Raw genomic sequence first — 25,253 nt, 5'->3', positions numbered from 1 at the left:
AGTTTTTTTTTTTTTGAGGAATTCGAATTCTGGGGATTCCTGCTTTTTATATTATTTTTTATACATAAATACACATTCAACATATTATATTCCTATTATTCCATACAATAGTAGTGCAAAACTGCTTTGCCATGCTACATTAACTTCATTCAAGCTTTACACATACTCGAATACATTCGCTGGCTCTTGCCGCTCCAATCACTATTTGGCAATTTTGTACTTTTCTTTTATCCCGTCAACTATAACGCTATTCTACCATTCAACCTTTCGCTTGCCAAACGCTTCCGCAGCGGCGAACATTTTGCTTGCCTCAGCCTGTTTATATCAATATATACGTATGTATGCATGTATATGTGTTAGTGTGTGTTTATTGGTGTTTATAGGTGATGGCTCAAATTAAACTGCCAAACCGAGCAGCCAACCGAGCGAAGCGCAAACAAAAGGTCTAATGAAAGCAAAGTTAAGGTACGAAATCAGTTGTCAAACATACACATACATATGCACATACTCACAAATATTTCACTAACTCACAGCGACGCTTTTCGCACAATAGTGAGAGCGCTGTGAGAAAATGATGAAAGCGGAAAATTAAGGAACAAATCGAAAAAATTAAAAGCTTAGTGCAACAATCAGATTTGCATATGCATGGGCTGGCAACAACAACAGCAACAACAAACACATTCACCGTTATGCGTCTGCATTGCATGCAATTTTGTAAAAATTACATTTTCCTTTCTTCTGCTGCTTTAGAACATTGCCATTTATTTCTATCACTTCGTCCTTTGAAATTTAATGAAAAGATTTTCCACTTCGCCGATTGACAGTTTGTGTCTTCGCTTGTGTTACAAGAAATGCGAAAATGCGGTGAGGTGCCCGCTTTTTGATAGTATTTTATGGAAATCAGTTGCTTATTGCATACTTTCGGGCGCTGCAAATTTGAAACTGTGTAGCAAACAGCGACTTCGTACTACAGCGTCCAGCTTTAATACAATATAATTTTCAACAAAAGAAGTTTTGCCAAATATGTGAGTAATATTTGTACTTAAGGCTTCTTCGGTAAGGAAATAGCGCGGAAAAGTATGCAACGGAAATTAATATTTTTGTTAAAAAAGAATATAAAAATTTAATATTGCTTTTTAAGATGCATTCGGTTGTGCAAATTTGACCCAGACTGGTCCATTTAAACTGCGCGACCAAACCGAATCGAAACAAAGTTCCTGGGTTTGTTAAGAAGAGGGCTTGACAGCGTAGCTGAGGTCCCTACTTTCATGAAACAAATCATTACTGGTGACGAGACGTGGGTCGAAACAGTCCAACAAATAAGCCGAAAAAACCCCTGAAAGCCATCGCAGCTCATGTTTGTAATATGTTTTTGGAAAATAAAATTGACACTTAATCTTCTGTTGGCTTATTTTGAAGGCGAGTAGTAATTTAGGTTTGGTCAGTCCGGGTCAAAATTTTGTATTCTTTTGCATGCAATATCAACGAAACTATTCATGCTGAAGTTGAAAGTTACGGACGGATGTGAAGTTTATAGCCCTTCCTTTCAAATTAGTTTTAAGCCTTAGTTTCTGAACAACTTTACCCAAGAGACTATGAATCTAAAACCGGCTTCGAGACAGCGATTTTTAAGGTGAAGTTTAAAAAATCACAAAAATCATTGTGATGACCGATTTCGACAAATGTTCCATAGAGTGTCATTTTACATTTAGGTATTAAATTTCTTTCGGATATCTCAAAAACTGACGAACACACTTTTATGATCCCTAAAATAGTTAGTTCAGCCTTGAAATCCAATGCAGAATCACTCTTGCCAACTGGTGCTACTTTGGATTTAGTAGGCAATTGAAAAGTAACGTCCTCTCCCGACGAACAAAGACCAAACTCTACAAGTCCCTCATCATATCCGTCCTGCTATTTGGTGAAAGGCATGGATATTGATATCATTTGATGAGTCGGCCTTAGGAGTGTTCGAGATAAATGTTTTTCGGAAGATTTATGGCCTTCTGCGCATTGTAGTCGATGAAGTTGTACGAGATATACGGCGACATTGAAACAATTCAGCTAAACAAGAGACAGCGACTGCGCTGGGTAGGTGATGTTGTCTGGATAGCAGAGAACACTCCAGTTTTGAAGGTTTTCGATTCAGTAACCTTAATAATCATACTTAGCATATACCACATGGTTGGTACTGCGCTTCTGACCACAACCTGATAATTACTGATATTGAAAATTTATCAATTTTCACACCACTAACGCAAAACGAAAATTTACTGACAATTTGAAATATTTTAAGTATTTAAAATGGTATTTAATACATTACATGTAGAGGGAGTTAAGCTGAACCGCCGTACTCGTTATAAATGTATGTATGCACAAAGTTCGAACGTGATCAAAAACAGCAATGGAGCAGCTCAATTTACACACAAAACGTTTCATTTCATGGCTTTCAAATTAATTGCTGATTATACATCAAATAATTAACTAACTGTCTGCCTCTGTTCCTCAAGGTGAAGCCACATAGCCAACAACGAAATTTGAATGCAAGCAAATGCGGCAGAGCTTACATACATATGTATATATTAAGCAACCGGTTTAAATTTGAGTTACTACAGACCAAAAAATGTGAACAGATAATACTAACTAACTTTAAATTTCGTATTAAGCAGATTTGTGACAAAAAATTTATGAAAATTAAAGAAAAAGCAATTGTAAAAAAATTAAAAAAAAAAATTTTTTTAAATGTAAAAAAAAATTTAAAAAATTAAAAAAAAAAATAAAAAAAAATTAAAAAAATTTAAAAAAAAATTTTAAAAATGTAAAAAAAAAATTGTTTAAATTAAATAAATTTAAAAAAATTAAAAAAAAAATTAAAAAAAAAAATTTAAAAAAATTAAAAAAATGTAAAAAAACAAATTTTTAAATTAAAAAAGAAAATTAAAAAAATTTAAGAAAATAAAAAAAAAATTAAAAAAAAAAATTAAAAAAAGAAAATTTAAAAAAAAAATTAAAAAAGAAAATGTATAAAAATAATTAAAGCAAATTCAAAAAATTCACAAAATATTTAAAATCGTACGCTCGAAGAGAATTAATGTACAGAATCAAAAGATAAAATTTCATGACACACCAAGGCAAGTCAATACGTGCTGGCCGAAAGCAAGCGCTGCAAGAAAAAAGAAGTAAAGATGGCAAGCCATTGAAATGGCAATAAAATTTAATGTAATTCACTTTCCTAAATGTGTCGTATATTATTGACTTACAGCAATTGAGTTGCAGCACATTTAGCAATTTCTATAGAAAGACATTGTGATTGTGAATCCCCAATCGCATTGGCAGGGAAATGTTCGACTCATTTATTAACGCAAAAATTGCAGTTAACTGGCAACGTAATGCAATGGACAAGTCATTTCAGCAATTGTGTAACGTGACAATGAGCAGCAATTGGCAGACAAATGCGCTGCAGTGAAGTTACGAAAAGGATCACAACAACGGTGTAGAAGACGACTGCAGCGGAAAGATAAGCGTGCGCAGCAAAGAAACGCAAGTGGAGGTTGTAGGTGCTGCAGCGCCGTGCTTATATGAGCACACAGCAGCATGTGGCAAGTGCTGAAAGCTGCTGTTAGCGGCGTGTGGCTGCTAATTGTAATGCTGCTTGCATGTCGCGTATGTGCATATGTGTGTGAGAAGCATATGTCCCGGCAGCTACGTGCTGTCAATTGGCTAGCATAGCCGGAAAGCTAACTCAATAGAGATACAAGCAAATAAATACATATGTACATCGATGTGTACTTAAAGTATTTAGGTACATATGTACAGATATCATATGGATCATGCTTATTGGCAATGTGCGGGAAAAATTTAATTTTTAAGGCATTTTCGATATCTATTAATTGGAAAAGGTATTTAAGATATCAAACTTCAAGTGCAGTGTGTGTAGATTGAGTAAAATTTCGGAAAAAATGGAATAAAAGATAATACAAAAGTGAATTTCTAATATTTAGTTTGTTTGACGTAAGTAGAACATGAACAGAGCTAGGGAGCAGCTGATGTACATCATAAATAGCTGTCTTCGATTCACCAAGCGTTAAAGAAAACTATGGTATATCAGCTGTTCAAACTGCTTGATAGTACTTGCGGCGAAACATAATACATTGTGACAAAATAGTTTCCAGAAATTGTAGCTAATTCTTCGGTTAAATAATATTTCAAAAAATATATATTTTGCTAAGTTGGTGGACTGTCCTTAATTACTATGGCAAATATGAGAGCGATCTGTAAAACAGTTTGTTTACAGCAGCTCCTTAAGTCAGTACACCTCAGTAGTGCGTTGCGATTTTTACAATGGATAAAAATATCGCACAAAGAACTTGTCTCAAATTTTGTATTTTTAACCAAATTTCGTGTGCGGCATCATTGCAACTGTTGGAAAACACTTACGCTGATCCAGTTTGAACAAAAACACAAGCCTACGAGTGGCACAAAGCCTGCAAAGATGGCCGAGAGGTCTCTGAAGACATACATACCTCGCTCTGGACGACCTTTGACTTCTTCAACTGATGAAAATACAATAGTAAAAAGTGAGGGATATGGTGCTTAAAGATCTTCAGGTAAGTGTTCGAGAGATGGCAAGAGAGCTCGACATCTCTATTGGATATTTTCTGTTTGAAACGCGTTCTTGCTCGACTCGTCCCGAAAAAGTTGAATTTTTTTTCAAAAAGAATACCGCAAACAGCTCCCTTTGGACAAGCTTGATCATGCGAATTCCGATTCCACATCCATGGAGAGCATTATAACTGCCGATGAAACATCGGTTTATGAGTTTGACATGCAACCAAGTCAACGATCATAGGAATGGAGGAAAAAATGTGCCGAAACCACAAAACCCACGCTAAAGCTACTCAAAAATCAAGGTTATGCTCATTGTTTGTGGACATTGTGGTGTGGTGGATCACGAATTTGTTTCGCAAGGACAAACGGTCAGTAAAGAGTTCCATGTCGCCGTATTGAGGCCTTTCCGTGAAAATACCCGTCGAAAACGGCCGCAATTGTGAAAGAACAATACGTGGATTTTACACAAAGATAATGCACCCTTGCATCGAGTCACGATTGTAGCCGAATTTAAGGCTAAAAACGCAATGAAAACCATCGGTCAACCACTGCAATCACCAGATTTGACTCCGTGTGATTTTTTTTTGTTCCTAAAACTCAGTCGATCGCAGAGATACAACAAAATTAGCTGTAAGAGTTGAAGGCCATTCCAAAAAGTGCTTATGAAAAGTGTTTCGAGGACTGTAAAAATCGTTGGCATAAGTGTATTGCATCTGATGGCGATTACCTTTGAAGGCGACAAAATAAATATTGATGAATAATTAAATAATTTTCGTTTTATTTACAATTTTCGAACATTTTTTTGTCACAATGAATATCAGCTGTTCAAAAAGCTTGACTTTAATCTTCTAAAACAAAAATTTGTTATTTAAAATGTCACGTGACACATCTCTCATTTAAAACGCTTTAAATGAACTTTTTCTTACTTGAACCAAATGCAATAATGCCTCACTATTATTCATATTTATTGTAATATAATTAGATTTATAGCCAGCGACTGCATTATTTATCTCATGAATGAGAGTATGCAAGTGCAATGAGCTTAAGACTTTACTACCGACTAATTCAATATGTGAGCAAAACACGTAACTTTCATTCATCATCATAAGTCATCGCAGTGTCTTGCAGGCGAAGTGAAATGCACTTGGCACAAAGCAACAAATAATCAAAATAAATAACGGATGTAGTTTTGCGTACTTTCTAAAGGTAAACTACATAGCTGCATCCGTTCTTATTTATTTGCTACCTGTTAGAACTCCTTAGCAGCAAACAAACAAACCACGGCACAAAGGACACAGGAAAAGCCATTAATTAAGCGCGAAATAACCCAGTAGATAATAAAATTGGATTTTGTGATATATTATTACATTTTAGGAATCTATCTCTTATTAGAAATTTTGTTTTTTTATATAGACTATTTTGGTGAGTTTTCTTTCATACTCTGAACAGGGTACATCAAGTTTGCCTTGAAATTTATAACACGCAGAAGGAAACGTCAAAGACCCAATCATATTCATACGTATATCTGTTATCCGTCTGCATAAATGCGAATAAATCCCTCGAAATATTGATTTGATAATTTGATATCGGACCACCATACAAACTGATCGATCCAAACAAGTCCGTTTTATTCGACAACGTACCTTCACGAAATTTGACATACAGTCAAGTAAGAGCGTGGTCGACTTTACTGACAGTTAATGAAAGATTTCGCTCTAATTCCTTCGTGAGCCGATAGAGCGAAGCTTTGTCGCCGATGCATTGTCAACAAAGGTTCAGTTGTCGTTGATCTTCTGAAAGAGAATCACGTTAAACGCCATAAGTGCTCAGTACGCGGTGCGCTACCAGGCTGTGTTCCTTTGCATCCATCCGAAAGGTCCCAAAATGACGCAATCAACGGCTGCTAAATATATGAGAAAGTCGAATTCATTTATGCAGAAGTGGATACAGCGATATAAAGTGACTAAAAAAAATTCGCTGATTTACCAGAACGTGGTTTGATAAGAAAAGTGAACAAAAAAGATGAAAAAAGGATAGTGTTTCGCGGAATCCTGCTTTAACACTGCGGCAAGGACAAGCAAAATTAATGTCAAAAGCTTTAGATATATCCTACGAAACTATCCGAACCCTTCCTCATACTCATGATCTGAAATGGCGCAACACAATGAAGAAGCTTCTGTTGATTAAAAAACTTGTGACAAAGCGACACGCTTGGGCGCATGACAATATTGATAGAGATTTTGAAAATGTAATTTTTACTGATGAATGTTCTATAAGGGCAGGTTCTCACGCGAGCCTGATCAACTTCCTCCAATAGGCTTGTTCAGCGAACCGTAAAACATGGAATAAGGGTGCATCTTTGGTGCTGCTTCTCAAAGCAGGGATTCGGCACTTTGTACCTCCTTACTGACAACCTAAATGCCGAGAAAATTATAAAAAAAATCTACAAAAAAGGCTTTACTGCTATCTGCCAAACGATGGTTCATCAGAAAAAATGAAGATTGGATTCTGCAGGAGCACAACGATCCTAAACACCGCAGCAAGCTCTGTACTCAGTGGAAAACTCAATCTGGCATCGTTACTTTGGATTGGCGTTGGATTTCGAGGCTGACATTGTTGTTGGTGTTAAAACTGACGACTGTTTGTTTGAAAACAGGGTCTTGCCCTCGTTCACTACCAGACCCATTTGCCGAAGCCCATCCTATCATCATATAAGCCGTCCTCTGATGTATTTTTTTTAATTCTTACTTTAGTAACGAGTGCTTTTGCCTTACATATGTACTTTTATATACTATAAAAAAAGTTCGTTATGTATCATAGACCTATCTGCATTATCTAATAGACACACATGCATAAATTAGCATACTCTAATAGTCGCTATACCTAACAAGGAAGTAAGTACGAATAAAGCAATTAATTACCCTATCAATGTCAATTTATTACATTTCCTGCTGGGGAAACATCCTTACTTCCTTTTGTTTAAGTCAGCAGCTTTGCCAGCGATGCCATCTCTCACAAAGTTGCATTTTGCAAATAAAGCCGTAAACGAGATACGAAACAGAAGTGTATTGCATTTATGTATGTGTGCATGTATAGCTCAGTACAGCGTCATTTCCACAAACTCTACTGCTTATAATTCAAACTCACGTCCATTTTCCAACACTGCCAGACAGCGAACTCCCAAAGCAAGTCATGAGAATTTCGCATTAAAGTTTATTTATTTATATAGAGTGAATGGCAAAGAGCATTCCTGTGTGTACCTTTCTGTATGTATGTATGTATGTGCACTTCAATTTTATGGACTTAATGAAATATACTAATTTTCGCATAAACGCGTTAGAACAAGTGTGGTTGTTGTTTATGAGTTGAGACAAAAGTATGCTTCGACTAGCCGACTCTTCTGATGTAGACAGGAAGATTGCAAGGAACTTTTAATAAACACATTTCAAACACGTTTACATACATAACTGTATACATACATGCATACATATTTATAAAGGCTCCAAGAGCATTTATACTCGCGATGCGGATGCATTAACATTTGTCTACAGGTGCTGGGAGTTGGTGAGTTGTTGAGGTTCTTAATTTAAGTGAAGTATCTGCGGAGTATCCGTTCACCGCAAAGTTAAATGTAAGTAAAGGATGTTTAAGGAATAGTTTTGAAATTAAAGACAGGTTTCATATAACTACTGATATGATGACTACTAACGAAATATATTTTTATACCCAAAAGGTCTTAAAAATATTTTATAAAAGCTGTCTGCGATTTGAAATTTATCTGCTCGCTGTTTTCGAGCGCTACTCTCCAGTGAAAAATTTTTGAGGCGAAAGCAGTACCTAATTAACGATTTGAACTTGTCACAAGAAAGTGTGCGGTCTACTCACCAAAATGGTATAACCGGCTATAAGACTTGTAATGCAAAACTTTCCAATCGCTATTTCTAAGTAGGATCTAACCAAGGTTGCCGAGTATTATCAATATCTTAAGCTTACCTATCCAAACGAGGTTAGTTCTCCGAAAAAACAGCCCTTGGCTGTATAAAATGCGGGCCAATTTCGGTAACGAAGAACCGGCTGACGTGGGGGTGCAAATGGGAGTGGTCCCACTACCCCAGCTGGACAATCCGCCAACAAAGGAGAGCCCTATCGTCCGATAACTCTCCTCAACCGAGTAGTGAGGACACGTGAGACACAGCCAGAGTAAAGAGTCGCAACAAAATCTTGAAGTCACTAGCCGGCAACATACAAGGCAATAGTCGTCCGGTCCTTAACTACACCGTATCAATATGGTCGCGGAAATGCAGTGAAACGGAAACGAGGAACCTACAGACATGTCAAAACAATGCACTCCGGACTATAACGGGATGCTCTTGATACCTCCTATCGAAACTCTGCACAGCGAGGCTCACATACTCCCAGTTAAGGAGCACAATGAGCTCCTTCCAAGCAGATACTGCTGGTTTTTTTTCATAGATCTTCATCATCAGTCATATGCTTGAAGCGGAACCGGATCAAGAGGTCCTTCCTCAGCTACGTCGATGACATAAGACAATACGCCGATCAGACTTCCGACACAACTAACTTCAGACATGCACTAATCGCCATTCACAGTGGAGCCATAATCGACCCCGACATGCAACAAGTCCTCGCATGACTCTAACCACCTCTTTGCATGTCCAGTTAACCCTACACATTGGACACCCCTCTCCCTATGGTCCGATCCCTTCGAAACAGTACATTTTCTGGACCTACCGTTAGATGACTTCGATGACAACGTATCTAATCCTTACCATTCTAACGGGGTTTAGGTGCCCGTTACAAAAACTACAACAAGAACAGTATTATCATAATGGAAAATTAATGATACTTTCTTGTCTCCTGTATAGACGAAAATTTCGAGCGATCTTCGGCAATTTCTCGTTTCAATTTAATGAGTTTTAAACGGAAGCGTTCCCCTATAATGGTGTCTTCTTGCTTTCGGAGCACAAAATACAGTACACTCTTCTGAGAACAGAACATTATGTTGGCGTCATGGGTATTCAGCTTTGCCAATGATTTGATTGGCCAGGTATCATATGTGAATATTTTGCGTTTAGGATTCTCGTCGTAATGGATCCATTTTTTATTACCAGTCACAAACCGTTGCAAAAACTACTTTTTTGTAGCGTTCAAGCACCATTTCTGACATGTAAAGTGATCTTTCAAAGTCTCTTGGCTTCAATACAGCCTAAGTCAACTATATTTCTTTGCGTTTGATTGCAACGGGATGATTTTAGACGTTTTGATAAGGCTGCTTGAGTGACGTTCAAAAATTCTGCGAGCTCTTTTTGTATTTGTCAACAATCTTTAACGAAAGTTTGTTTTTTTACTACGACTAAGTAATAATATGTAATTCATATGCCAGGTAACGATTTCTTTAAAGCCGATCGTCACCACATAAGTTTATTGACGACTTAAGAAACCTGAAAACTATTTTCTATTTATTTTTGCAAAAATAACCAAAATTTAAATTCGAAGCCACCATCTAACAGCTTCTATATATCATTTTCCACATATCTACACATGTTGAGGGTGTTTACTCTGATTATGTTCTCTAATTTTATTATGCTAAAAGCTCGTTATTTGTGGCTACTAAACTAATTTGCATAAATAAAGTACCAACACAAACATATCCGCCGTCATCAGGCGAGAACTTTGCTAATCCGTTGTCAAGAATGCATTACCATTTGCGGAAAAATATGGCTTAGTGTTATGAATAACTTAAAATCCAACCACAAGCCAGCTTCTAAATGGCTGAAATCAGAAAGTGCCGTCGCCGTTTTCAACTCGCGATAGTCCCTGTGCAGTCACGGTAAAATAATTTTGCCACATGCAGAAAAGTTCAAAAAAGTTAAATTGTTGATATAGAGGAAAAGGAAATAAAGGAGTTGCCATGCCATGCAAATAATGTGAAAAAGCAAGAAACGACAATACCAAAACGCTGCAATGCCAAAATTATACCGCAGCACACTTGGAGTCAACGCTTGCACTTTCCACCTCCTCACCTCTACCTTGCACAATCGCCGAAAAAGCGAGACAACGGCCGTTGCACTCATCAGCCGACCACCAACAACAAAGCCATAGAACGTGCGCGCCAATGCCACGACAGCAGCTCGACAATGGCAGGAGCAGCCGGGAGCGTTGTGAGTCAATGAAGACAGGCGTCGGCGGCAATGGATTGCGAAAACTATTGCCATTTTATGTTAATGCACTTAAGTTAAACTCGAGTGTATGCAACAGCAGGAGGCAGCCGTATTAAATGCGTCTGCGATGAGTGGTGTTTTTCGCTTGGTATGTGGGGGTGGCATTTGTGGAGTGGTTCGGCGTTCATTCGCCAATTTTATTACATGCATAATTTGCCAGTGCAAAGTGTCGTGGGAAAGCATTGCCGTCTACGTTGTAGCAGTTGCAAGCAATGCTTCCGTTGGCTTGTGGCAGTTATCAAGCGTGAAGTAATTTGCGAAGTTCGTGGTGATTGTTTGAATGTCGGCACAAGCAACTATGGCGTCAAACTGGTGACCATCTCTCGTGTGCATATCGCTTTTTCGACAGAAAATCGCGAAAATAAAGCTATCAAGAACAAACAAGAATTCCGTAGAAGCGCTGATATCGGATCAAATTTGACCCGGACATGTGCATTTAAATGAATTAATTGTTTTTTCTATATTGGCACCAAAGTCTTTTATGTTCGTATGAGGTTTGGTCTCGAGTAGAGGATGCAAAAGAAATGGTCTGATCAAATTTGACCAGGACTAATCCCGGACTTGATAAGCTTTTTTCACACATTAGTACAACCATTTTTTCAATTTCGTTTTGGGTTTAATCTCAAGTAGAGGACACAAAAGAAATGGTCTGATCGAAATTGACCCGGACTAATCGCGGACTGGATAAATGTTTTTTCATTCATTGGTTTTCATCGTGGACAACGTAGCTGAGGGGATTCCAAATTCATTAAACACATCATTACTGGTAATGAGACGTGAGTTTATGAACATGACTTCGAAAATGTTCAATAATCTTGCCTATGGCGCTTCAAAACTGAACCGAAAGCGAAGAAAACTAAAATCCGCTGTAGCCATTGAAGTTCGTCCCATTGGTTCGTCTTATAAAAAGTGTATAGAAAATTAGTTTAATAGTTAGCATGCTTGTGTTGGCGCGAAAAGATATGGTTTTTAAGAGGATAATAAATATTTGTATCAAGATACGCGAAAATATAGCTTTTTTTTGTCAGTCCGAGTCAAATTTGATCAGATGATATATATATACATATATATATACGAATCGAAGTCAGTACCTCTACATTTTATTTTTCTTTCAATTTAACATGTTGAATAATGTATTTTGTGCGACATTGTATATTTAGTCAACCATATTACAAACAACAATAACAGCTGCCGAAGGCATATTAAAACATGCGAAGATTATGGAAAATTCTTTCGGACTATTAAATAATCTAACATAATTGCTATGACGCCACTAGTTTTTGGTTATTTATCAAAAAAAAATCTTATCTATGAGTATGTCAATAAAAAACTTAGGCTTTGGAGACAATATACATAAATCTAACAAAAATAAATAATACATTGCTTGAATCGAGAACTTTTCATAACCAATTTTGAATAAATACACATATATACCAGAAAAAGTAGAACTGGTTCTTAAGATAACTATTCAACTTAGATAAGATAGACTGGTATAACATCTAAAACATTTGTTACTCGCAACATTTCATTCTTATCAATGAACTGGAGAAAGTGTCGAAGTTATGTTAATACAGGAAAGCCATGACAACTCAACATAGCGCACGGTATCACCAAGATAGGAGCTAATATAAAGTAATTTATCACATTTAAGCATATAGCTTTGTTGAAACTCTAAACATAAAGTTGAAAGTGCTTGCAAAGACTTTTTGGTAAACACTGACGGCAAATCAGATAGAAATCCTCTTACATACAAGTGAAGGCAAATTCAAAGAAAGAGTAAAAAAAAGAAAGATGAAGCTAAACGAAATAATATGCAATGAAATGCAACGTGAAATGAATGCAAGCTGATAAAGACTGTAAAATTGTCGAGCCAACTTCGCTGCAAGCAGACATTCTTTCCAAACGTCATTCGCCGTAAACGCCGCAAGTTCAACAAACTCACACCCCACACGATTTTTGCAGTCTAGCAGCCACATCGTAAATACTGGTTTCCATTTGTAATATACAATATGTAAGGATGCACATGCGACTGCTGCATATTGTGCAAATGTAGCGGGGTTACGGTGCGGTGGGGAAACAATAAATTCCTGACAAACCCTAAACTCGAGAAGAAATGTTGCCCACGATAAGCGTTGCACGAGTCAATGCAAAATGTTGCAGCAGTAGCAACAGCGTTGGCAACAATTGAAATTCGTGCATGAGTTTCGGGTGTGTCAGACAAATCAGCAAAATTTCGAGAGTAACGTTATTTGTTTTTTGTTGCTTTAATACAGTGTGCGATTAGTGGTTTTAGATTTCGATGATTTAGTAAACATAAATGTTCGAAAATAAAAAAAAAAACATAAGCATTAAAGTCTACTTATTACGGCAATAATTTAAAAATTTATCAGATAATTAATTAATTCTGAAATTTCGAAAATCAATAATGTAATTTCGAATTTTCGAAAATCGCTATTTTAAATATGTAAATCTTTTATTCCTATATATAATTTATCGTAGGTATTCCTCAAACAACCTATTTTACCCTTTTTTGAATTTTCGAAAATCACTATTTAAAGCTTCTAAAGCTTCTTCTTTGATAATCCCTTTTTAAAATCGGTCAAGCATAGGTGTTACCTTATAAAATTTATTGCTATCTTTTTTTTCGAATATTCGAAAATCACTATTTTAATTATGAATTTTTTAAAATCACAATTATAAAAGTATACAACTTTAACTTACATAATAAAATCGTAGGTTTATCGTTACATAACTTATTTTATTTATTTTTTTTTTTTGAAAATTTCGAAAATCACGTTTTAAAGCCTATAACGCTTTTACTTCAATATTCCCTTGTTAAATTCGGTTAATCATAAGTGTATTCTAAAATAATTTATTTTTGTACTTTTTTAGGCTTTACGAATATCAATATTGTAATTTCGAATTTTCGAAAATCGCTACTTTAAACGAATATGTCTTTTACTCACATAATAAAATCGTTTCGTTGTAGCTATATCATCAAATAACCTATTTTTCCCTATTTTGGAATTTTCGAAAATCACTTTTTAAAGCCTATAAAACTTTTTCTTTGATATTCTCTCGGTTGAACATATGTAAGTATGTCCTAAAGTAATATATTTTTATACTTTTTTTGTATTTACGAAAATCACTATTTCAACTTCGAATTTTCGAAAATCATTTTTCAAGCGTATAAATTTCTCGTAATAAAACCGTTTCATCGTTGGTATATTCTGCAGCAATTTCCTGTTTTTCGAACTGTAATTCTTACAAAAGGTATTGTTCGCTGTAGCGAAAGCACACTGCTTGCAAGAGTATACAAAACACTAAAAAGCAAAATTGCTTGTGCAGCAGAAGATGCGAATGCCGGGTGCACTGGCGCAGCATTTGCGAAACGTTCAACTTTCAACTTTTGTGTGGCACTTTAAATGCGTGCATTCGCCTGTCGTCACAGCTTGTGCTCCCCACTTTTGTAACGCAACGCGCTTGAGGAAATTGTATACAATTACATACTGAAGAATTATGTTGCACAGTGTAACATTCCAAAGAGCTTATTAGTACAGGATTTTGATAGTTAGAAAAATTATATTAAGCCACCTTTGGTGTGTCACAAATCTAGACAATATGTTTGATTATACCAGTTTAGCGTATTTATACCAGTTGTTTGCTCGATTCGCTATTATGCATGGTTTGACTAATCGACGAGAGAGAGTCATCATAGAATAACAAAATTGTGTGAAGAATATTTATGAACTCTGCTCTGAGGTGTTTTAAAATTTTATACAAATTATACACAAATGAATTAAAAAGTAACCTACGAATTTTGCGAACTATAGACATAGTATATGCGCCCTAATTATACATAAAATATCATAGACCAGTACACATATGACATTTATGTAAATAGATGCGAAATGTGTATTTGCGCTCACAACAAACTTTAGTGATAAGACTAATTATCTTGTGTATAATATTTGTTTCACCTCGTAATGCGCAACACACCGAACGCTCTGCTCTTTCATATAATGTTTTTTCTGCTCTCTCTATAATATATTTTTACATTACGCTTTGCTACCTAATCTCTACGTGTCGTGTCTATTTTAATCAGTGAATGTATAGTATATATAGTATAAGTATACTACTATAATAGCTTAGATATGGCAGAAGAGATCTATAGAATATATGCACTTATCATCACTATAAATAATTTTATGCTTAAATAATACTATTATTATGGCTGACAACGCTTTCACTTACCGGTTTTGAATGTTGCCATTAGCCTGTTCGAATCACCGCCATGATGGCAGGCAAACAGTGATTGCTCAAGTAGATCTTCGGCCTTGTAACCGAAGAGATTTTGCATTCTGCAGAAAGAAAAACACAATATTAATAAACGAATCGCAATTGATCAAAACATATGTGATTGCGTCAATTTACTTCTCATCCACATATGTAAATTTCATATCCAAAGAGTGTTTTGTCAAGAATGTTGTAGTGCCCAATGGAATTTCTATATTGGAGGGATGCGGTATTGGGCGACCGATGGCGACCAGTACACGATCATCTTTCATGTTAACCACCAAGTGACCAGTTATGTGTATAACCTATGAAGATAAAGAGAAAAATTAATAGCACATTTTTAGCATGGAAATATGGCAAACTCTTTTAACAAACCTTGTAGGAAGCGCTTTTGATATTGATACTACGTCCACGGCTGGTCAATGTGCATTTGAGACGCACGAAAAGATCACGATGCTCGGTCGTAATGCCCTCTTCGATCATATTCTCATCTTTAATCTTATCGGGCAGACGGTTGCGTTTGATGTTTAGCGCCTCTTTGAGTTCGGCATGATCACATTGGTGGCTGTACTCCCAAATTTGTTGGCCGAGTATGTCAATCTAAACGAAATAAAGAAAAAGTTATTTGTTTTCTGCTACTATTTAATAATTTTGAGTTTTTACAACCTTTGCTAAGCCTAAATAATCAGTTATGTTGTCTGAAACATAAGTAATGTCGCCATCATTGGAGAGGATCATCAGAAAACCGTCCAAGGTCTGTTTGATAAATTGTGTTGCCTCGGCACACTTGAGCAAATCAAATTTTCCATCGGTGTTTTCCGTTGTTGAAACGGACATTTGTGTTGAACTATTGGAGTTATCTTCAATATCATTGTCTAGTTTTATATCTTCAAGTAGGTCTCGAATTTTCGGGACTGTAAAAGGAACGAATATTAATTTTGTTGTATACGACGGTATAGTTAATATGTTAATCGAGTCAAATTGAGTCATCACTGCATCCATACTTTCAAGTATATTTCAATTTATACTTACACAACTGCAGCATTTCGCGTACTTTCAGGAAAGCTATGGCGATGCGCATTATAGATGCTTTGTCCAATTGGTTAACGTCCTCTTTGCGCAATGGTAAAATCTGTGCCAACTCGCTGAAGATCTCCGTTTCGCGTGAACGCCGGCATCTGGCCGCATCGCGAGATTTTTCCTTACGCTTTTCATTATTTCTACAAAAAAAAATGATAAAATTAGCAAAGTAATCCAAATATTCAAAATAATTATTTAAATTGATTTAAGTATTATTGTGAATAAAAATTACTTAATTATTTTAATTAAATTAAATTAAATTTTAATAAAATTTCGATGCTTATCTTTAGACATCTCAATATGGTGCGCAACGATCAATGAATTGATGAATGAACGGTATTTGTATTGTCCTTATAATTCGAATTTGTTGTAAAAGTTAAGCTCTATCTAATCCATAAAAAGGAGGACCCCACAATCTGCGCCAATTACCATGAGATAAGCCTCTCTATAAAATAATAATAGTATGTGAAAGACTTGTGGCCCATAGTCAACAAACTGATTGGACCTTATCAGTATGGCTTTACAATTTTCTCACAAAACCTACTATGGATCTGATTTTCAACATTTGGCGCAATCTGGGAAAAGACTCGTGAAAGGAAGATCGACACACACCACCTCTGCATCGATTTTAAAGCCGCTTTTGACACCACGAAAAGGAGCTGCCGATATGTCTGAATTTAGCATCCCCGCAAAGCGAATTCGGCTATGTAAACTAAAGTTGAGCAACACCAAAAGCTCTATCAGGATCGGGAAGGACCTCTTCGAATCGTTCAATACCAAGTGAGTTTTCAGACAAGGAGACTCCCTTTCGTGTAACTCCTCCTCTTCAATATATTGCTGAAGAAAATAATAAGTGCATCAGAGCCTTAGGAGCGTTCGAGAGAAAGATTTTGCGGAAGATTTATGGTCTTTTGCGCTTTGGCATCGGCGGTGTTCGGGCAAATGGAACGATGAGCTGTAAGAGATATACGGCGACATTGACATAGTTCAGTGATGCAAGAGACAGCGGCTACGATGGCTAGGTCATGTTGGTCGGATAGAAGAAACACTTCGTTTTTGTTTCAGTGCCCGCCGGTGGAAGCAGAGGAAGAGGAAGGCCTCCACTTCATTGAAGAGATCAGGTGGTGAAGGACCTGGCTCCAACTTGGTATCTCGAATCGACGCCAAATAACGAAAAGAAGAAACTTCTGGCGCGCTGTTCTTTACTCGGTTATAACCGCGCTAGCGTTGTCTACGTCAGTAAAAAAGTAGAAGAAAACGTTATTTTGCGCGGAAAGAAACAAATCTACAAAAAAACAGGAAATAGCATGAACTTCGGTTGCACCATACAAGAACTTAATTCTGATCGATCAGTTTGCATGGCATTTGCTTCGGTGATAGTGCCGTTGCCTCGAAAAATAATACAAGTCGAATTGCGTGTTTTCGAAATTTCATCAAAGATCTTGAATTTCATGGTTAATTTTATATGGTAGCTATATGCTATACTGGTCCGATTTGAAAAAATGCTACGAAAATTGCAGGATTGCCTTAGATAATAATTCGTGCCAAATTTTTGGAAGATATTTTGTCAAATTGAAAATTTCATTTTGATAGTCAGGTCAGTTTGCTTCTTGTAATAGAAAAAGAATCTTCGTATGTTCGTGAATTGGGCTCAGCAACAATTTGAAAATGATCCGGATTTTCATCGTAAAATCATCTACACCGATGAGGCTCATTTCTGGCTGAATGGCTTCGTCTATAAGCAAAATATGCATTATTGGCCAGGCAGCAATCCATACCGCCTCGGTCGTGAGCTTTGACGTCGTTAGACTGTCGGGCTACGCCAAGTCTATAGTCTATGCCAACAAGTCAACGACGATTGATAAACTTCGTACGAATATCGAACGTGAAATTGCAGCAGTAGCGGCCGATTTAGAATTGAAAACCGTCGAAAATTGGGTTCAGCGTCTAGTCTTCTGCAAGCGTGCCTGTGCAAAATAAATCAAGTTGTACATAATGTCATCGAATATGCTTTCACAGTAATAAAGAATCATTGATTTGATTTCCTGAACCATTTTGTTCCACGAAACCACGAAAATCGCAGTAACAACTTATTTGGCACGAAGCCGTCATTACGTATGTATATCCACTAAAAGTACTCATTTTTTTGTGAAAGGAAGGTGACACAGAAGTCGTAAATCAGATACTTGCCAACAAAAGCATGTTTATTAAATAAATTTAGCCCTCTCACGTTCTTTTTTTTCACAAAGGCTCTAAACTGAAATATTTGCTTCGGAGAACTGAGCTAATTGAGGCCAAGAAAATTCGCTGAAGATCTTTGTTTACTTAACAGAAAACTAATTTTAAGACATTTATCAAGATTTTGACAGGAAAGTATTGTCTAGCTAATATTTTTGGGATTTCTGTATAAATATTAAAGGAAAAATTAACAAGAGAACTATTTTTATTAAAAGGATTAACAATGCAATCACATTTTAATTCAATTTCAATTTTAGCAGAAATCTAAATATATATACATACATAAATGCATACTAAATGCATTAACAATAACAAAAGACGAAAATGAAAGCGAAGTCTGTACGCGCTTCTAACTGCCCATTTCGTTTGTTTGCTAGCCAGATAACGCGACAAGTATTAACATTATTACAACAGTACATAGCATTAATATTTGTAATGTGCAGCTAACAAGCGCTGAGTATAACGATAAACGAATCGAACGACCAATGACCGACGACCAACGGAGTGGTGACGGAAAAACTACGAGTATGCATGTAGCAACAAAAATAAAAGCCAACACATTTAATTCTAATTTGGAACAAGCGCGCCTACGCTAAACGCAGCTGCTTTTATCGGTGCCTTTGCGTGACTTTGGCTCGCTGCCTAGTTTTCTTGTTGCTTTGTTATTGTTTCAGCCAGTCGAACGCGGCATGAAAGCACGCAAGGCGCGTGCGAGTTTACCTTAAAACAATCACAAGAATATCATAAGCCACCAGCTATTTCCAACATTTAAATGTGTATATATGTATATGTATATACAAGTACTTACAAATATATGTATATAAATATAAATATATATGTATATATTTTTATAAATTTAGGCATTTTTTAAATTTATGTGTATAGAAGTGAGTTTCTATGGCTTCATACCTAGTATATATGTATGTATAATTAAATATGCTGAATAATATTTAAATGATTAATGGCATTTTTCTGTTAATTGTGTTTGTTTTTCATTTCATTGTATATAAAAACAACAGAAGAATCGGGAACGATTGTGTAGGACTTGCAGACTATTTAGTAAATATAAGAAATTTGGTTAGTTGCCGCAGCGTTACGTTAGCGTTATATAAAGCAGAATTTGGTATTTTTATACTCTCGAAAGATGCAAGGCAATAGTATAATAGTTCTGAACACTTAACGGTTGTTCGTTAAAACTAACAGGGATGAATATGGGTTTAAGGCTGAAAACGGTTCGGACTTCCAGATATGAAGGTTAGCTGCGACTAACCAATAAGCAGTCCCCGACCAAAACAGCAGAAATGGTTGGTACAGCTTAAAAGGCCATATCTACCTGACGAAGTCTCTGTGATGGGGCGAATCGACACCTCCCATAACTAAGTGTCCAACCGAGAAAAATCCAGGGAGCATCGAACTCATATTGAACGGCTTACTGGACAGCGTCTGTCTAGGACAAGAGCGGTTGAACTAACCAATAATAAAGCGAAAATGGCAAAATTCCTCCAAACCGGAAACCAGCTTCTAAGCTCCTTAAGACTCGTGTAAAAACCTGCTGGAAACGGTTCTCGAAATTGATACATTGGAACTGGCAGACGTGGGTTTCCGCAACTTTAGCAAGCGGAGTGGAATCGTGATGAAGAGGCTTGCCGGTTAATGTTACGAATGCCTCCCGTCCCCACTAAAACCACGGCAAGGCCTCAAGGCCGCTTACTGCTATACTGCTTTTGTGCCTAGTATGTGGTGGCGGTGTTCTCATCATATTTGAGCTTCGCATAAAGACCATGCGGTCATTTCCATTTTCAAATTCGGTTTGGTTATTAAGTGTGGTATTCATATAATTGGAACGCTTCTCGAGGCCTTTGCGAGACCTCTCTGCATTGCAAAGATAACCACGGGATAATCACAGCGATTGCAATAGCGGGCAAAGATAGCGGTCTCGAGGAGGTCCAATTATATGCACCACACTTAGTGCCAGATCAGCGTTAATTGGAAACAAGGCTCAACCGGAAATTGCAGCGCCAATTCAATTACGGCAAAAGCAGTATAGCAGTAAGCGGTAAGCCAAGCGTTGAACAAGTTAAGCAAGAAAATTTAACTCCTATTGCAAGGAAAACTTTTACTGGAGGAAAAATGACAGCCTTTTACTAACTCAGCGAGCAGATTGAAAATCTAGTAACTATGCTTGAGAATGGAAAAAAGACGACTATCCACCAAGCCATGAGGGATACTTTAGAACGGATAGCTACACCGAATGAGCTAGCTGCTTCTGAGCGAGCTACTAAATCAAACCCCTGTGAACGGAGGGAAAACTCGTCCCAAATTTCGCTGTGGTTTATGATTGCGACGCAAGCAAAGAGAAAGCTTAAAAATGAGTAAAAGAGCAACTTTCCCGGTAGAACAGGCACGAATTTGAAACTAAATAAACCGGAATAAAAAAAAATCAAAGCCAAAGATTCCAAAATGGAAGCTGAAGCGCACAGAAACTCTGATGGTTTCGAAGTCTAGCGACTTGTCTTGCGCAGATATACTGAAGGAAATGAAATTACAGGGTTCCCCGCCCTCCAAAAAGGCCTGGTGCCACCGAATCACACTACTTCTTGCTAAAGCAGCATCTAGGTAAGCCTGTTTGATCATATCAAACGTCTCTGTCGCAGATTTACCGAGTTTCACACACAATTTAATCGTGTACCTCTGCTCTAACGAACGCTTTGAAACTCGTCGCACGAAAATGTTTGTCCTGACACTCCAGGTGCTCGGAGACAACTGACCAGCCGCTCAGTCGTTAGCTAGGAACGCTCTCCACTGAAACCAGTCGCGACGGAAGAAAATCTGTCCCATTACTTTCTGTACAAACCCTGTAGATCCAATATTTCCGAACTTTGGCGACAGTTTGAGCAAATATTTGTGGGTATAAAGCGTGTCAATGCTGAATCTTTTGCAAAAAGGACTTCGAGTAGCGGTCCCGAAAAAGATGACTGAAAATGTTGCTTAGGTCCTTAATTCATCATTAATGGTGACGAGTCGTACCTTTATTGAAAAATAAGCCTTAACTGAAAAACCCACAATTCGCTGAAGGCACTGAAGACCATGCCAGCCGAGGCTCATAACAAATGTATGGAAAATTTAAAAATTTAATCCGGTCACTTTTTTTTGGCTAATAATGAATATTAATTTTATGTGCCAAATTTTTTATAACAAACAGGTTTCGGAGACACCACAAATTATATCACGTGTCATTAATTCCTACAAATTGCGAGAGCACATAATATACGGTCGCGCCAGAGCATAGAATTTCCTTACATGTTTTTAAATAATATTGTCCATCGGAGCAATAAAATTGAGGGCGCGACTAAAAAAACGAAACGGAGTTACTTAAACGCAGATTTTAAAATCTACGACGTAAATTCGAAAGATCAGCCGATTTATAAAAAATAACATTCAAAGTTGGCGTCACAATAGATATTTATTATTATTATAATTTTTAAAAAATTTTTGTTTGTGTTTTTAATATAAAATTATGGTATAATAAGATAACATCGGAAAGCTTTGCTTGTAATGATTATAAACAAAGCCACATGCAAAACAAAAACAAAACAACATTTCATCATAAATATTACAAACATTAATTAATGCGCCAAGTTAGTCAGAGAAGTCGGCAATCCCTTAACTAAAAGCAAGCAGTTAGCAACAAACGTGCAAATACATACATACCTAAACAATCAACGTAGGATAGCCAAGCAGATAGAAAGATAAAATGTATAAATATATATAGTGCAATAAATTATTTATTATTTACTCAAAAGCATTAGAAACTTTGAAAACGGCGGATGCCAGTAGGCCACAAATGACAACATAGCACCATGACATATCAAACGAAAGCAGCCTGGCGTGCGAAGCAGATAAAAACAAAAAACGTTGAGAAACGGTGAGTCCACATTTCTAATGAGGCGATGTACATGTGATTTTTTTGTTTTTCTATTAAATATGGAAAATTTCATAATGTAAGTTTTATATATGAAAACCGATTTTACTGCTAGTCTTAAATTTAGCTCCCCGGAAAATAAGCTGAGTCGATCTAGTTATTTAGGTCTTTAAGTTTGAAACTTAAATTGCACTAATTTTAGCATTTACGTAGGCTGCTATATATATTTCTGGCCTAGGCAACACTAAGTGTTGCCAGGTGCAATCTGACATTTCCATTGAAAAGTTTGACATTTTTTAGCATAACATCACTCAGAACATTTTGTCATTTAATCGTGAATTGTTTTATTTACAGGGAATTAAAAAATTCATCTCGGCCAAAAAATGGAATTAACTCGTGAACATTTTCGTGCGATCATTTTTCACAACTTTCGACGTGGATTATCACGACAAGAGTGCATCGATGAACTAAAATCTTTGTATGGCTATGAAGCACCATCCTATAGCACTGTGAAAAACTGGTACAACGAATTCAATCGTGGCCGACGCTCGCTCAAAGACGAATTCCGTGAAGGTCGTCCAAAAACAGCCGTTGTGCCAGAAAACATCGATGCCGTATGTGAACTGATAATGCAAGACCGTCATGTAACATACCTTCAGATAGAGGCATGCCTATGCATTTCTCCCACCAGCATACATTCGATATTGCATGAACTTCTGGTCGTAAAAAAGGTTTGTTCTCGTTTGATACCGCACAATTTGACAATCGCTCAAAAAAAGGCTCGTGTGGATTGGTGTAAAGAAATGCTGAAAAAATACGATCGCGGTGCTTCAAAAGACGTTTATAAAATCGTCACAGGTGACGAATCATGGATCTATGCGTATGAGCCCGAAACAAAACAGCAATCGACCTTGTGGGTCTTCGAAGACGATCCAAATCCAACGAAAAAAAAAACCATTTTCGTTGATAAATATGCCTATTTTTCATTATTAGGCCAGAAATATGTATAGCAGCCCTCGTATATGACAGAAAACGTCGTTTCCACTGCGTTCCCAAGAGCCCCAAGACCTTTTCTTTCAAATAATTGCCAACTTTAGAATATTTTCTTTTATCTAAAATATGAAAAAATCATACATAAGACTATTCTTTAATAACATGCCAATACCTGCGGCGATTGATCCCCAGAAAAACACCTCTTCAGCATATCGACAAAAAGCACAGAACCCACAACCCAAATTTTCTCTGTTTATTAATAAGAAATACGAGGCTTGCACAAACAGTATCGGGAATTTGAATTTACGGCGACTACGTGTATTCGATTTTCTATTGTTTTGTTGCGTAATTTTGATATTGTGGTGAAGCATTTGGAATATTTAGTTATTTTTTGACAGCTATTTGCTTGATTTTTGTGCCAACTGACCAGGAAATGTGGGATGCAGTCTACGACGACTCAGATCTACTCCAGAGGGTCATAACTGGTAACATATCATCGGTTTATGGTTGTGACGGGGAAACCAAATCAAAAAAGGAAAAAAGTGTGCCAAGTTAGGTCGAGTGTGGTATCAAATTTTTCGAATGCAGAGACGACGTGCGCCATAACTGCTTGCCAAAGGATCGTATGGTCAATAAAGAATATTACCTGCAAGTTATGCGGAATTTACAGGAAGCAGTCCGCTAGAAACGCCAAGCTTTCTGGATGGACAAAAAAATCGCTCTTGCAGCATGAAAACACACCTGGTCATGCATCGTTGCTTGTGTGCGAATATTTGACCAAAAACAACACTTTAATGGGGCAGCAGCCAACGTATTTGTATGTATTTGATTCCAATTGGTCGAATGGAAGGGACACCGTTTCCACCTCGGTCGAGTTCGAGGCCGGTCTAAGACCTCTGCAGTGCTGTGGGTCCGGCAGCCGGCCGCAGTGCGACTCCACACTGAACTGAATTTTCAATTCCACCTTTAGGGTTAAACTACAGCCACCACGAATCTCCCCAAAGGGCCACACCCAATGAACAGATTGGAGCGAACTCCAAGCGCTAACTGCGCCCCGTGGTGCCAGATTTAAGTCTCCGGTCAGACCTTTTAGCTTTTGCTACTATCAGTTGAGCATCCGTCAAACTCAATGACTGGTGACATATGTCGTTTTAATTAACTTCAAATGTCTTTTCATAAGAAAGAATCTAATTCAAAGACTATAGAAGTATTATCAGTTTAAGCTGAGTACTATTTCTGACAATACTATGCTGAAATTTCGAGACAAGCCTAAAAATACAAACATAGTGCAAATTGGATTTTAGTCGCCTCTTACTACGGGCATACAAATTCTATGCCCTGCGCGCTGGGGCAGAATCTGAAATACAGTTAATATGGAACTAATCTTTTCGAAATCATCGAAAAACACGGTAATTTTATGCAATGTGCCCTCTTTCAGAGACTTGACTTGGCGCCAAATGACTTCTTTTTATTCTAAGAGGTCAACGGTTTCGACATCTGAAGATGCATGCGTTCAGAATACATGTTTTGGAGTTACCTCAATCATAGTGGCAAAAATGCTACGACAGTTGGACACTACAGAAATTAAGATAAAGACTTGCATAAAATTTATGATTTTTACTTTATTAATTAACTTTAACTCGACTATAAAGTTGTTTTTATCAGACAACGTGGAACTAGGAAGTGGCAGCAGCCAGTCTTCCTTTTTTATACGACGAAATGCATCAATGAAAGGTATTACAGCTTCGGTGCAGCCGAACTCTCTTACTCTTGTTTCTATAATATATAAATCCATAATTACTGAGCTAAAAATCATAGTTATGACATTTTTGACACCTGATTTGTGCAAGCTGTTTGCGAAAAAATTATTTAAG

The 25,253-nt window shown here is 36.9% G+C and overlaps 1 protein-coding gene across 3 annotated transcripts in view; it reads right to left on the bottom strand.

Annotated features, from left to right (window-relative positions):
* Nucleotides 1–25,253, bottom strand: part of LOC105231797 (protein similar) — a 167,510-nt gene that overhangs the window by 129,122 nt on the left and 13,135 nt on the right. For all 3 annotated transcript variants that reach the window (XR_007422018.1, XM_049450419.1, XM_049450418.1), the window contains exons 2-6: nt 16,179–16,366; nt 15,813–16,060; nt 15,522–15,746; nt 15,285–15,451; nt 15,105–15,211 (exon numbers count right to left, since the gene is read on the bottom strand). Coding sequence is in view for 2 of the 3 variants with exons in the window: in XM_049450419.1 (XP_049306376.1) it covers nt 15,105–15,211; nt 15,285–15,451; nt 15,522–15,746; nt 15,813–16,060; nt 16,179–16,366 (935 nt within the window). In the remaining variant the exon portion in view is untranslated. The remainder of the gene's footprint in view (nt 1–15,104; nt 15,212–15,284; nt 15,452–15,521; nt 15,747–15,812; nt 16,061–16,178; nt 16,367–25,253) is intronic.

This window comes from Bactrocera dorsalis, chromosome 2 (assembly GCF_023373825.1).
Source record: "Bactrocera dorsalis isolate Fly_Bdor chromosome 2, ASM2337382v1, whole genome shotgun sequence".
Classification (NCBI taxonomy): Eukaryota; Metazoa; Arthropoda; class Insecta; order Diptera; family Tephritidae; genus Bactrocera; species Bactrocera dorsalis.
The sequence above is the reverse complement of the archived record's forward strand: the minus strand, read 5'-3'. Positions and strand labels throughout refer to the sequence as shown.